Here is a 15,322-nt window from a genome sequence, read left to right as displayed (position 1 = left end):
CTATAGCAATTTGCCTTATCATAGCTACAGATGAATTTGGCTGTCACCTCCAGCTCTATGCTTAAACTGTCTCTGTCTTGAGTGGGATCAGTGCCTGTAAGCAACTACATTAAGATCTTTCAGAATTCCCGTGTCAAACCTTCATTTATATTTTCTTACACTGAGCTACCTCCAGTGCCTCTGTAGTTACTGTGGTGTCCTTTTTATGGTGTAGAAGCACAAAGAAGAAAAAAAGGAGATCTTCCAACCACCACCTATAACTCACTGGTCGTGGTTTTCAGCTCATCATTGATGTGTCTACTAATACTTGCACAGAGAAGAGTAAGAGGAGACAGAACCTTGATATGATGAAAGGACAAAACTGGTGAGAAACCAAAAGAGTAGTTGAATTCTGAAGTAGGATTTATATGGATAAGGAATGGATGGGAGTAGGAATTGAAAATTTTGAGGGAGAGATTGGAATGAGATTGAATGGAGGATGAAGTACAGTATGGGTTATAATGAAGAGAAGGACACAGAGAAGACAGGGAACATCTGAATGTTCAGAAGGTCTCTAGATGTTGCCATCCAAAGCCTCTACATTCCTCTGCTGTGAACAGTTAGCACTGAAATCCACTGGCAAAGTGAATATCTCATCCCATATTTATGCCTCTTCCAACCAGGGTTGATAATGGTCTTCTACTGCTACCAGTTACTGTGTTCATTCGATGAGCAGCTCTGATTACAGAGCTGAAGGTCCCAACCTTGTAGTAACCCAGACAAAGTCAGCATGATTCTACACCATAGAAAACAAATTTTTCAAAATGACGAAATCAAGTGGCAATACATTATAACAATGATTACATTGCCAAGTTACACATTCACACTGTTAGTAGCTATGAAATTTAAGTTTCTTTGACTTCACATTGACTCTTATCATCTTATACATGGGAGATGCTTACCTCAAACTCAGACATTAATGAACTCATATTCCAATGTGTTTCCATTTTATTTTCTTTTATTTCCAACCTGCCAACAAATTAAAGTGTCTCAGGATAGTAAAACCAAAGTAGGTCTTTAAACGTGCACTTTCCAGAATCAAATGCCTTGAAGTCAGACTACTCACAGAAATGACACCTGCTCAGCTCTTGCTGAGGTCTTCTGTTCAGTCTCACTGAGGTTTGCTCAATAGTGAGCACAGTGACAATCCTACTTGGCTAGGACAGGTAGGCACAGAATGCAGTCTTCACAACTGGGAACCATCGTCTCTTTCTTTGGATGCTCTCCAAAAGGAAAAAATAAAAATAATAGACAAGATCCTTGCAAGAATGTCTGGGACCTTCACCATACCAAAAGTATTGGTGGTCTGGATCTTGGTTTGTCTCCACGTGCTGTATAATGCTGTGATAGACTAATGTCAATATACTGGCTGATCGAAGAATGTTTTTACATCTGAAGGGAAGTTCACTGAGGTAAAGGTGGTCTGTGATGCCCACAGCCTAGCGTGGGATGGCACAAACCTTGTATGGGTGGGGCTGCAGCGTGCCCCCAAAAATGGGCTCAGTGTTGATCTTCGTCACTCCCTCAGGGAGCCGGAAGGTGAATGCCCGTAGCAGGTTGGCAAAGAAAATGAAGAGCTCGGTCCTTGCCAGATGCTCCCCCAAACACACCCGGTGCCCTGTGGGAGGAAGAGGGCAAGGATGGTGAGTAGGAACTTATTAGTTTGACAGTCACTTTGTTCATTCTTGCCATAAGCAGAGGGGACTCTTTTGTTCATGGCTAGGATCCTGAAAGCCACAGAACTAAAACTTTCTGAATTCTTTCTCAAAAAGTTCCCTTCCAGTGTTAGGAGACATCAAATTAAGAGCCCTGAGGTATCACCATCATTTCTTTCTTGACCTGGCAGAAAATGACTTTCATTTTATAGGAGATTTTGAGCCTCATGGTCAGATCCAAAGAATTTGTCAGTTGTTTGTACATGCTTTCTTAGTGACTCAAAGTCAGTGGGTCAAAATTACCTAGCAACAGCATTTGCAACTGAAAAAAATTGGTCATATACAGGCAAAGCAATAGGCTTACTGTTAATTGCCAAATGTTCCTTGCTGGAACCGATATTATGAACAGCACAGAAACCATATAAATTAAAGAAAACAAGTTAATAATACACTCACATTTCCAGATTAGTAGACAAATAGAGGGAAAACAAAAGCCAGCTATTCCATTTTCACTAAGAATCCACTCCTACAAAGGCACCTGAGTGACTACCTCACTATATAAGCAAAGATACTAAAACAAAACTGCCAGAGTAAGAACTTTACTGCTGAATGTGATCCCAAACTGTGCTTTTATCTTACTTCCCTTCTTTTGCAACTGGATTTTCAGTTCTGTAACTAGGAACTTTGTATATAAGGATGAATTTCTGCTTTTCTTTCAGCTTGATCCTTTAAGAGAGATTGCAAGCAATTCCAGCACACAGGAGGCATATTGCTTATCAGGAAAAAAATATGTATGAAGAATAAAACAGGGAAAAGAAACATCCAACACCGGTGGATGACTGCAACATGCAACAAACCCAGGAAGTTCAGGTGTTCAACTGGCATTCCCACTGCAGTGTCCTAAGAGCACTCTGGGGCCTGACAGCACAGAATTGTCTCCCTTAGCAGATAACTATCCTTTAAAAGCAGCAAATAGTGGAGATATAAGGTGCTGTCTGAAGAAATACTCACACTTGTGCATCCTTCATCTAATCCATTGGGGCCATTCAGATTGCTGGTGCGCTTACCTGCTGAGAATGGTAAGAAGGCTTCTCGATTTACAAAGCTTCCTTCTTTATCCAGGAAATGGTCAGGGTTGAACTGTCGAGGTGTCTCCCATTGCTCGGGATCATACAGAACAGATGCTATATTTGGAATAACAATGGTGCCCTGCAAGGAAGATACTACTGATACAGTTCTATTGACTTGTTTCACCTATCAGTTACTACAGCCTTGTGGATAAATGCTGCTTGGTGCCATTTCTTTTTAATGAGCAGATACCATATGGTTAGAGGACTATCCTCCTAGAAAATGGGAGCTGTTGGTCATTTTCTTCCGGAAATTATCAGTTCCCAGCCCTGCAGCCATGTCAACAGGAGTTAATAGTATTAGTCATTTTGGTACAACTGCATAATGGTGACCACTTCTACTGCTAGTTTTAATGACAGTTCTACTGATAACCCACAGCTGGTAACCCAGGTCCTTTACTCCTGGGTTACATGGAGAACAGTTTATATGCAGAAGATGTGATGTTAAATTGAAATATCCATACCTTTTTGACAGGGTAACCCAGCAATGTTGTGTTCCTCACACACACCCTAGGCATGCCAACAAAGACTATGTTGCTGAAGCGCTGGATCTCATGAATCACAGCATTTGTATAGGGCAGTTTTCTCCGATCCTCATAGCAGATCGTCTGGGAAGGACCCAAAACAGCATCCATCTCCTTCTGCACTTTCTCTGTGGAGAAATATTCACCCCTTGAGATGGGAAAAATGCATCAAATGTTTCAACTGCTCTCTTTTTCTTAGAGCAATAGGAAAATTCATTCTTCAACATATAATATCTCAACTCCATGTATGAAAATAAAACTCAAGAGGGGGGAAAAAAAGAAACCCTGTGTGGTCCAGAAACATAAGCAAGGACCACACTGTTCTTATTCCAGCTCTGATGTTTCTCTCTCAGCATGCTTGGATAATGTAGCATGGATCACTCAGCTTCAGATTTTGAAGCTATTTATGGATTGCTCGGTTTCCCTTACCTCAAAATCTAAATCTCACTTTCAAAATTTACATAAACATCTTGGATACTAACTCTCAGTGCAAGGGAGGAGTTGAGCAGAGTTGGTCCAAGTATGGCAACACTGAACATACAACACCAGAATCAGACTAAAATCTTGAGTGGGAATATTGGTATCTCCCTCGCTTTCAGTGTGTGAGCACAGCAGATGGAAGAAGCTCTGACCCCAGGAGTCCTTCTTAAGCCCTGGCCACACCCTTTCTCTTCCTAGCATAGGGGTAAGATGGAGCAGACTCAGCCTGGAACTACAGTCATTCATGGAATTGGTGTTAATTAGATGAGCAATCTCTTTTGCAGTATTAATGAAAACAGACGCAGCCTGTGTGTACTGCCAGCAGTTTTTGCTTGAAAACGTCTCTACACATCAGGCAGCCAGACTCCTCCTCTTAAACTTCTTGTTCTGCATCTGCAGTCTTTCTGTCTCTTGCAGGTGTTCCACATTCATGCTTTGTTTTCTCCTAAATAATCTGTGACAATCATTAGTGGTTATTTAAAGATGAGATGCTAAGACCATTGGCTGGTTACACGTAGAATAGGCTCTACTGAAACCTTGAGGCCATTCATATTCCGTGAACACTCGCTGCCTCAACTTGTGCTTTGCTGAAGCACTCAGCAAAGACAGGGAGTCACTATGCTCTTCAAAGAGGTGTATGGATTTGCACTGTGCCAATTATCTTGCACATCTCCACCTTTTTCCTGAGAGGAAATATACAGGAAGAGGCAGCTGACTCTACCAGAACCACAAGCCTTCCTTAGTGCAGCTGGCAGCCCTTCAGAACTTGCCAAAGTTTGACCAACTAGTTTGGCCAGTAAGGGATCGAGCAATCCAGTGGCATGTTAGGAGTATCAGCGTGCTCAGCACCGTGTTATGCCAGAAATGGAAGAGAACTGTTCAGCGACCTGGTTTGGTCAGCTCAGAGGATGGGGGTCGGTTTTTTTCCTCTGCTGTAATTTTAGCAAGTTGGTTTTAGTGTTTTCAGAGAGTCAGAGCCAAGCTCATCTAATGGCTCCTGTGCATGCAACTCATTACATTCAGTCACAAACATTGGTTGTACTCACAGTATTTCACAGCAAGAATCTCTCTCACCTTGGATATCAGGATAGACTACCATATAGAGTAGGCCCCAGTACAAGGTTGTGCTTGAGGTCTCTGATCCACCGAGGAAAAGATCATTTATGACATGCACCAAGTTGTCTTCATCATACTTGGGCTTGTCCTCATCTTTAGACTGTAGATGATAATAAAAAGTTGAAGTTAAAGCATAAAAGTTAGATCATCCTTCATGCCTTCTGCCTGAGAGTCATTATTTCCACAGCTGGCACTCGCACAAAGAATATTCAGAGTTACAGTTTTTGATGAGTACTAAGAGGTAAATTGTTTCCCAAATGTACATAGTAAGTCTGTATTGCTCTTTTTCATGAGGTGAAATACTATTTCATTTAAAAAAGGAAAACAAAAAGAAACAGGCAGGTTTATGCCTGTTGAATTAGGGACAGAGGGCGGTGATCTTAGAGGTCTTTTCCAAACTTATGATTCTATGCAAAAATCAGCTGCAACTTTTACAGTTAGTGCAGAGTGTACTTCTAAACATGTGGGCCACAGTGCCACTGTGCCCTGGTCTCACCAGTAAGCTATCAAATGGTGCAGTAAAATACAAAGAATAAAGCATCTAAATAAAAGAATCTTAACAGGAGATCATGAGAGTTGTTTCCTCTCTCGGTTTAGGATAGATGTCAAGTGGCGGAAGAAAGGTATCCAAGTATTTTTTCTTGTAATGAGTAAAATAGAAAACCATTTAGAGAAAATTCAGATTAAAAAAAATGAATCGTTGCCTCTAAAGTGTTTATTTTAGTAAATCTTGTAGGAGTCATTCATACATACTGTAAAAGGAAGGATGTATCACCTTTCTTCTGGAGCCCATGAGCCAACATTAAGAACATGGCAGCCTGACTAGCTGAAAGATGATGACTGGAGGAAGTAGCTACATATACGTCATCAGCTCTAAGAGGTACTTCTTTGGTATCCCAAGCCGCCTCTTAGCTTCCAGAGGTATTCCAAAATGACAAAGTTTGAATCAGAAAACTCTGTGTCCTTAACAGAGCCTCTTTAGCTCATGGGAGACTTCCTGATATAGAACTGAATAACCTGGGCAGATAGGAAGAGTAGCAGGCTTATTATGGCATTGTTCATGATAACAAGCCTATGAAATACAACAGACTACGGTAAGGCTTCAGAACGGATGATTTAGTTGTCTGTTTTGACTTACATGCCCCATCAGTGTACAACCAGGCAGAATGAACACTTACTTTCTCTATCTCGGCCAGATAAAAGTCAATGAAATCCCGCGGTTCATCTGGCATCCCTCTCTCCACGTGTCTTCTGATCTCCATCCTTGCAAAAGAACTCAGGGTGTCGTAGCAAGACAACACTCTCTTATGAGGACCAGGGAGACGGCACATCAGCCAGGGGAGAATTTCATACAGCTGCAGGAGTGACACACCAGTGGTAATTATACACCAGAACCTAGTAAGACACTTCTCTGGATCTAAGGGTAAGTACTGCCGGAAACACTCAAGGACCACGTTTGCCTTTTTCATCCTGTTATCTGTTAGTTTACACCAGTCTCTTTCCTCTAAATCTTTGGACTGCAATGTTAAAAGCTTGTAGCAGATATTTGTCTCCTTACTTCCTGACATGATTTATACTTTAATTTTCACTGTTCAGTTTTAGAAGGTATCTTGAACCTCATCTGCAGCCTTACGTATTGCTGAGGCAGGACTATTGCAACTTTCCTTCTAATTGCTTAAACAGCGGCTTTACTACGGGTGACCTGAATAATGTTACTATTATATGATAGATTTGTTGAAGGTTTACTACTACATCAACATTTTGGTTTCCTTTTTCCTACAAAATTCAAATCAACGGAGTGTGTCATGCCATTGAAAATCCCCATTACCCAGTTTATTCACTGTTAAGAGTGCAAACATCAAAATGCAACTAATGGGGAAAATTTGGATGCAAAGTTGGTCTTCATTGTATCTTGTGGGAGTTATCTAACAAAAAAACTCAGACAAAGTTGAATCTTGAGACTGTTAGAGAACATATGTATTGTTTTTGTACTGTTGCAAGTTGTTCTGCATTTAGTGAAGACCTATTTCTATAATTGCCCTTTCATTTTTGACCTAATTCAGAAAAAAATAGCATGTTATTCACACACCTGATAGATGAAGCTGCCTGCAAATCTGAATATCCTCTCTGTGGCACTGATCAGCTCATGGAAGGTTTTGTCCTCATCAGAAAAGTGATATCCAAAAACCACAGCACAAATTACATTTGAAATAGAATGGAAAAGATGGAAGGAAGGATCCACAGGTCTTCCTGCAAACACAGTAACTAGAGTTCACTTTCAATATTTTCTTCAGTTGTTCCTTCTACAAACAGAACAAGAGATTATTAGAGATGGCATAAAAATCTCCCTTTATTGAGCTTGGGGCATGAATGGGGACAGATGTGGCATAAATGTGTATTCATGAAAATAATACATAGTCTTTGAGCATAGCTTTAAAACAATTTTGTAGCCCTCTCTGTGCTAGGGAAGGCTAAAGAGGCGGAATAGATGGATAGGAACTGCAAAGTAACAAAATGATTTTACACTCTCTATATCTGAAACTGTAATTATTTCTGATGAATTTTTTTTAAAGATATGAGACAGACACCCATCAAAAATTATTTGGATGGAAATGATCCTGGCTTGGACACTACACCGAGCCAGATAATCTGCTTAAGTTCCCCCCTCACCTCCTACTTTTGGTTCTATTGCCAATAGTTATTTAGCCAGCCAGACACTAAAATCCCCAGTTTATGTCACGGCACTTGGCGTCGTTGGGGTTTAGAAAAAGGACTCATCTCTGCGATACTCTTTACCTATTGTGGAAAATCCATGATTGACTTTACCATGCAATTCAATGACACCACATCATTGTTCATTCAGTAAATGATAGACAAATGATAAACCCAAGAAAGAAGGATTTCAGAAGTTTACAACTTCAGTAAGTTTAGACAGAGCTTGTTAAGAAATTCCCACTTGTAATACTAGACTCAGTCTGCTCTTCAGGCTTTAGTGAGTTTGGATATCCCATTCTGTACCCATTCTAACCCTAAAAAGAGGTAAGTAAGCTTTCAAACTAAAGGTATGGATCCAGGACTGAAAAGCGTCTAATTTCATAGCAGACAGATACCTTTCAGGTTCCTAAAGAGCTCCACCAGGTGAGCAGCTTCCTCTTGCACTCGGTACTCCAGGCCTTTTTTCCCCATTCCCAGGCTGCGCAGAGTCATTATACCAAAGCGTCTCTGCTGCTTCCACGAGCGACCACTTGCCAGTAAAATACCTGAGAGCATTCCCTGGCATATTAATATTTACCATAGACACAAATGATTAATTTAAAAATAATATATTATGGAATACGTGGAGCAAATCAGGGAACACACTGTGAGAAAAGTATCTTTAGGAGGTCAAATTTCAGTAATCAGAAATCATAGCCCAATATATCCAAACTGTATGGAAGGTGTTTGGCAACCACATGTATTACATACAGTTGGCTAACCTACCAGGATGCTTTGCGTTCATGTAACATGCAGCAAAATCCCTTGCAGCAGGATGGATTATTCCATGAAGAGAGCAAGATTGCTGAGTTCTGAGCTAGGATTGCACACATCTTGAACACAGCGAAAACCGTCACCTAGAAACAACCTCATCTGGAGTGTCTCCCAGGCTTGGGAAAGCTCAGGATAAAAGGCGTCATGACAAATAGCAGACTATGCTCGAGAGCTAATAGGGGATTTGGGCAGCATCTATTGGAAGAGCATTCTGAATGAGAGGGTAGAGGCTTTGACAAGGTTGAGGCAGGAGTGTTTGCAAAGTCAACATTACTCTCCTTTATTTATCGTTGTGCAGGAAAATCTCACCTTTTCCTTTGGCCATTGCTTTGAGGAAAGGAGACACCATTCTGCCAGCAACATCTTCAGGGTGTGTCGTCATGCCGTCCTTCACCGCTTGAAATCCATTCAGTATGATCACCGGGGTCCACCCAAACCACAAGGTATATATGTTGCCGTAAGTTTTTGCCACCTGTAGATGGGAAAGTTGCCAGAATAGACCAAGTGAAACTCCATAAATCTCCAGTAGATGCTACACTTGCTACTCACAGGACAAATGGCCAGGTTTATGCTGAGAATATCATCCTTATGAATAGAACTATAGTCAGAAGCAGAAAAAGACTTGTTTTTCTGAGAATGAGGCTTTCTGTAGTCAATTTTAATTACCACGGGGAAGTGACTTTCCTTTCAAAGCACAGGCTGCAGCAACATTGCACCAAAAGAAAGAAAACTTCATATTTTAGGTTGTGTCATATCCAGTCCCAAAGTTTGTATCTAGTTAATAGAACAGCCACACTGTGCGCATCTCTGGGTTTCTATGCCTCCAGCTAACCCTTCTGTTGCAAGAGGAAACCAACTGATTAAACCTGCTTCCTCTGTGTGCTGCAGGAGGGAACCACAAATCAGTCAACAGCCTTGCAGTGGGTTGCAGCTAAGTCACAATACTAAGAGCACTGACCATTGGAGACAGCAGAAATACCCAAGGAGGGACAAGAGTATGACAGAGGAAATTCAATTAATCATGGAAAAAGAGCTTCATGCGAGAATGGGACTCTACTCCCACAGTGATACAGAGAAAGTGGTAGACTATGTCTAAGGCACCACCAGAATTACATCCAATTGGTCAAAGCAATCACTTACTTCTCCTAAAATAACACATCCGGAGTTAGAATTGTGGAATAATTAATGATTTGGGTTGGAAGGGACCTTTAAGATCATCTAGTTCCAGCTCCCCTGCTATAGGCAGGGACACCTCCCTGCTGAATTATCAGCAGTGGAGAAGCATCTTTTTAACTCTGTATTCTCCTAGCTAAATAATGAGTCAAAAACCCTATTCATGTTTGTCTGATTCTTAAGAATCACTGAGCACTGAGCTTATTGTGAAACCAACATATTTCACATAACCTGAATACTGAAATCAAGTTCATACGGACATATAAAGATGAGTTGGAGCCGATGATCCTTATGGGTCCCTTCCAACTCAAGATAATCTATGATCCAAACCTTGTCTGCCACTCTCCTAAGACTTAAAATTGTCATTTGGCTGCTAATTTATCAGCTTTAAGTTGTGACAAAAAAATTAGCCAATTAGGAGTATCTGAAAAATAAATACCTCCATCAGAAGATCCCGATGAAACTGAAAGTTCAAGTGCAACAAGTTTCCAAGCAATGGGAGAGGAGTTGGTCCAGGAGGGAATTGCTGGCGTGCCTTTTGCAGTTTGAGAAACTGAACACTCAACAAAAAAATTACCAAAATGACAAAAGCTTGACTAATTGTCAGCATTTCAAAGCTGATTTTTCAGCTTGTCTCTATCAATAATAAGGTACTGGAGCTTGGGAAAGGTGATCCTCCTCGTTACACCAGTTCTCTTTGCAGACTGAGTCCTGTAGAGTCTCAGTTCTTTCCCTCCCTCTGTCCCTCCCTCTTTATCACTGCCTACCCTTTTCTGGCACCCCATCTATTCCCCATTACTGAGATAGATCAGGCTGATCCCTGACCAGAGGCATACCAAGCTGTTTGTAGGTAGCCACAGCCTGAAAACATCGAATGACTTCTGCTGAAGCCTTGGGAACCTTAAAAACAAACATCGTTGATCACCTCCTAATTACTGAATTCAGATTATCAGAGTTACATGCCAGAATGTGAATAGTAGGTTAGATTTAACAGGTGTTTTAGTGTCAAATGTTATTTATCTTTACACGTAGTTGCAAATTTGGATTTGCCTGCTAGTACATGAATAGCATTTTCCTCAAGTAAGTATTAGTGACACAAAAATAATGACTACAAACATACATCAAAATATCAAAACATAAAAACTACGCTGTATCTAACATTTAATACCATATAAATTTCTAATTGTTATTAATTTATATTTTTGAGTACGTCACTTCTGTTAAGGGTTTTATTTTCCTTGCTTCATTTTCTACAATATCAAGCACAGTTTCAGAATCCTGACTATGATGACCAATTCTCAGTAGGTTTACAGAACACGTCAAAAATCCATCGTCTGATAACAAAGAGATTCACACCTACTACACAACACAGGAGGGGGAAAGCATAAAGAGTGTCACTTGTCAGGGGATCTTATCTTGCATTGGAAAGAGAAAGCATCTTCATTGAAAAATGAAGTGCAAGTCTGAACAAGAAACTGCCCTGTCCTCCCACATACATGCAGGATTTTGCAAACCTGGCAAATCAGGGAAATAAGTGACTCAGTGATATCAGTCTGACTCCTTCACTTGGCCAAACGTTGCAGCTATCATACATACCTATATGCCTTCACTATACACGGAAGACAGAATAGAAAAGTCATTTTTTATGACCTTATCTATGCAAAACTAATAAATAGACATTATAGGCAGCATTTGTGGAAAGGGGACTGAGGTGTTACCATATAGTTAGAGCTGTCTGCCTTGAAGTTGGAAATACCTGTAATAGGAATTGGCAAAATACAGCGTCAGCATATACGGTTTCTTCAAGCCAAAATATCAAATACTGAAAAAAAAAAGAACAAAATTAGTTTTGTGCAGACATCTATAGTCAGGAGAAATGCTGACATGGAACTTTTTCTCCCTCATGCCTCCTCTTCTGGACACACAATCAGCAATATTTATTTGCAGGACCATGTGGCCCGTGTCCCATCTCTACCTTTAAAACAGTTCATATGTTCAAAACCAGGATGTCTGGGAGTTTACTATATAGAATCATTAAGACTGGAAAAGACCTCTGGGAGCATCTAGCCCAGCCATCCACCTACCACCAGTATTGCCCACTAACCATGTTTCTCAGAGCCACATCTCCATGGTTCTGGAACACCTCTGGAGGAGCTGACTCCAGCACCTCCCTGGGCAGCCTGTGCCAATGCACCACCATTGTTTCTGAGAAGTTTTCCCCCCCAAAAATAACCACTCAAGATATAAGGACAGACCTATAACTTCAGTTTACTTTATACAGTACTAACAATAAGGAATGATTTCATTTCTCTAGTTCCCAATCTATCAAGTAGCTCAGGGTGCTTTCTCATTATTAACCACACTTAGAATATGTCAAAGCAAAGATATCTATTCCTATAAGCCCTACAGGATTATTTATATTTAAAATTTGTAACGGAGCAGACTTGCTAATCAGACAAGGATTAATACCCCTACATTTACACAGCAGGAACTTAAATAATAGTCAGCTGTGAAACATGAAAGGCAGAATCAGCCCAACTCAGTAATATAATTACTACACTCCACTTGTAGCAATACATTATCCCAGATTAGTACAAGCAGAGCTGTACCAACTCCCACTGCCTATCTTCACCTTACACCTCTCATTGTAAATCCATTGCAGTCAGGTATTTACAACTCCCCAGAGTCATTAATTAGTGTGTGGCAAACAGAAGAAAAGCAACAGGAGGTATAATCCAGGGGAAGGCTGACACGGAAGTGGCCAAGTGGGCACTGCAGGGGGTCACAGGTTGGCATGTAACTGCGAGAAGATATCACATCCTCTGACCAAACCTGGAAGGGTGACAGTTCTGAGCCTCCAATTAATTACACTGCCATTCCTGCTTCTCCCCTCGCAGACTTTGTTTCAAGCTGGGTTATTTTCTATGACATCCCAGGTTTTACAGCTTGACTCAGGAACATAAATAAGCCTCCCAAATACTTTGGAGAAAGATTTAGTGAGATTTCTGTATTTAATTTTGTATATCTTAAAGGGAAAAAAAAGGGAAGAAAAAAAAAAAGAGCCAATAGCACAGAGGCTCAATAACCCCCCATCACATCCACACTCCTAAATCTTCAGCTTGACGGCAGCCAGAAGCCTTACAAAGTGAAGCACTAACCACATTAACCTGCTAAAAGAAGAAATCTGTTTTGCTAAAGCAGCAATGTGACAGTGGGCCATGTATATGGCCAGAAGCTGACTCATGCCTTTCTTCCCTGCTCAGGGAGTTTTCCTCCTTGCTTCCAAGGACAGCGGGATGATGGGGACAAGCAGTGTGAGGTGTTCATACAAAGAGAACAGGAGGGTTGCACACCATGTGTGGCAAGAAATTCCCTTTAAAACTGATCTTACAGCCAGAACTGTGCCCTGACAAGCCCTGCTAATCTGCCCTCCCTCCCAGCAGCTGCCTCCATGCTTGCTCTTTTCTGATCTTCTGCCAGTACCCTGTGGGAAGGAGGGACACATCTAATCAATGACCTTGTTTATCCAAACCTCCTGTGGAAGAAAGCTCTCAGACAATGTCATGTATGGCTCTGCCATGCTGCTACCTCTGCACGTGTGACTTTCAAGAAAGATGGAAAGCACACTCAGCTGCTTTCAGCATTTACCAATTACTTATGGATTGGGTGGCAGGCACAGATGCCACAGAACAAATGAATGTGCAAGAGATTAGCAGTCAACACTGGCACGGAAAACGCAGTCCTTTGGATGTAAGTTTCTCAATCGATTGCACATGAAGCAACTGCAGCACATGGACACATCCCCACACTTAAAATATGACCTAATTTTTATTTACTGTTCCAATAAAAAATAGCTGAGTATTTCCAGGCAAGACGATCTGAATCTTTATTTTTGTAGGGCTTTCCAGAAATAGGCACAGCTCCTGCACACCGGAGTGTAGGGCCGGTAGCCAGGTAACTCCCCTCAGCTCAACTTTCGACCATGGAGACCTCGCCGAAGTGATGCTGTTTCCCACATTTACAACCAATTTCACCTCAATCAGTGCCCAGAAGACTCCAGTGAGAAAAATACCCATGGATAAATGGGAAGGAGCAGATTTCTCTGCTGAATGATGAGCCTTGCAGGCTTTGTTACTAGGGAATACATCCTTATCTCTCTTGTTAAAATTCATAAAAACAGTAGGATAGTTGCTTCTTTCTTTACACTTGGTACTTCCAGTCCACCTTCAGGAGGAGGAAATTCTTCTAAACAATGCAGTCACAATCATATGATAATAATTTCTTTAACGAATAGACTTTTTGCCCCCAGAGGTCCATGTGACGTTCAGTTTATGGATGCCAAAGAGAACTACACGACCAATTGGAATCACAAATGGACAGTGCACTTCAGCCTGAGGCTGGGCAAGAGCATAGAAATGGTTGATCACTCCCAGGGCTGCAGTAATAAGAGGATGCACATGAAAGGACGTAGCATCCCTGCATATTGTAACTGCAAGATCACTATGGCACGCAGTTCCACTTGAATCTCTTACTCAGATTGCTTTTCCCATGTCAGAACTCAGTTCAGACCCTTGTGTGCGTGAAGTCTTTAATGATGTGCCACATCTTATCGGCAGCACTGCGTCAGTGCCCTGCTCCGTGAACAAATTGGGATGACAGAAGGCTTTGTCTATTGTCTCAGGCCTTCATCCCTCTGATGCAGAATCCTGATGCTGCTGTGAGGAGCCAGGGAAGAGCAAGAAAATCTGGCCACACCAACAGAAATCCACTTTTTCGAGCTGGCTTCCCACCCTGAATGCCTGCATAATGCTTGGCAAGTCGCAGTCCCTACCCTTCAGATGTAGCCAACTGCTAATTGTATGTTCACTTAATGGACGTCTGTCTTCAGGCAACGAAGTTCAGGTCTGGAGAAACACAGTTTGCTCACAACTTGTAGCAACTGCAGTTGTGATTTGAAAACAAATATTTCCTTTTGTATTATTTTAGTGTTTTGATACACCATCATAAAATCATAGAATTATGGAATAACAAAGGTTGGAAAATACCTCCAAGATCATCCTGCCTAACCATCCACCTACCACCAATATAACCCCACTAAACCGTGTCTCTTAGTACCACATCTAAACGTTTCCTGAACACCTCCAGGGGCAGCAACTCCACCATCTGCCAGGGCAGCTTGTTCCAGCACCTCACCATTCTTTCAGGGAAAGAAATTTTTCCAAATATCCAACCTGAACCTCCCCTGGTACAACATGAGGCTATTCCCTCTCATCCTGTTGCTAGTTACACAGGAAAAGAAGCCAATCTCCACTTCATCCCAACCTCCTTTCTGGTAGTTGTAGATGTTAATATGTGCTGGAAGACTCAGTGCCCAAGCTCATCCAATGAAGTACACATGGTTATTTGACACTGTTGGCACCAGAGCTACAAGGACTGTTTCCCCATTAGCAATATCAGAGTGATGGTACCTGGAGCTGTGAAGGTTTAATTGTCCTCTTTTACACAGCATTCAGACAGTGCAATGAGGTTGGCACGGGAAATGCTGTGGATACATGCAGTATTAGCTTCAGTACAAATGCTGAGAATGCAGTAAGGCTGAATGCACCCACTGGGTGATAAGAGTGTTGAGATATTGAAGGTAACCTGTGCCACTGGTGATGTCTGTCCTGCCCCATGGGTA

General features: G+C 41.5%; 1 protein-coding gene across 1 annotated transcript; it reads right to left on the bottom strand.

Annotated features, from left to right (window-relative positions):
* LOC110398754 (cytochrome P450 2J2-like) lies at positions 1,479-10,252 on the bottom strand. Its single transcript, XM_021396678.1, has 9 exons — positions 10,082-10,252; positions 8,779-8,941; positions 8,052-8,201; positions 7,031-7,191; positions 6,120-6,296; positions 4,900-5,041; positions 3,286-3,473; positions 2,762-2,903; positions 1,479-1,657 (listed from the first exon to the last, which is right to left on the bottom strand). The coding sequence occupies exons 1-9, from the start codon at positions 10,250-10,252 to the stop codon at positions 1,479-1,481; spliced, it is 1,473 nt and encodes a 490-aa protein (XP_021252353.1).

This window comes from Numida meleagris, chromosome 4 (genome assembly GCF_002078875.1).
Source record: "Numida meleagris isolate 19003 breed g44 Domestic line chromosome 4, NumMel1.0, whole genome shotgun sequence".
NCBI lineage: Eukaryota > Metazoa > Chordata > Aves > Galliformes > Numididae > Numida > Numida meleagris.
Note: the sequence above shows the minus strand (reverse complement) of the source record. Positions and strands in the feature narration are given on the sequence as shown.

What these genes read in the sequence shown, in the direction of transcription:
- LOC110398754 (XM_021396678.1), bottom strand. Translation starts at nt 10,252, where the DNA reads ATGCTGACAATTAGTCAAGCTTTTGTCATTTTGGTAATTTTTTTGTTG. An exon ending in AGCAATGGCCAAAGGAAAAG is followed by an intron (nt 8,202 to 8,778) that starts GTGAGATTTTCC and finishes GAATGCTCTCAG; the next exon opens with GTATTTTACTGGCAAGTGGT. An exon ending in GCTCTTTAGGAACCTGAAAG is followed by an intron (nt 7,192 to 8,051) that starts GTATCTGTCTGC and finishes CTGTGTTTGCAG; the next exon opens with GAAGACCTGTGGATCCTTCC.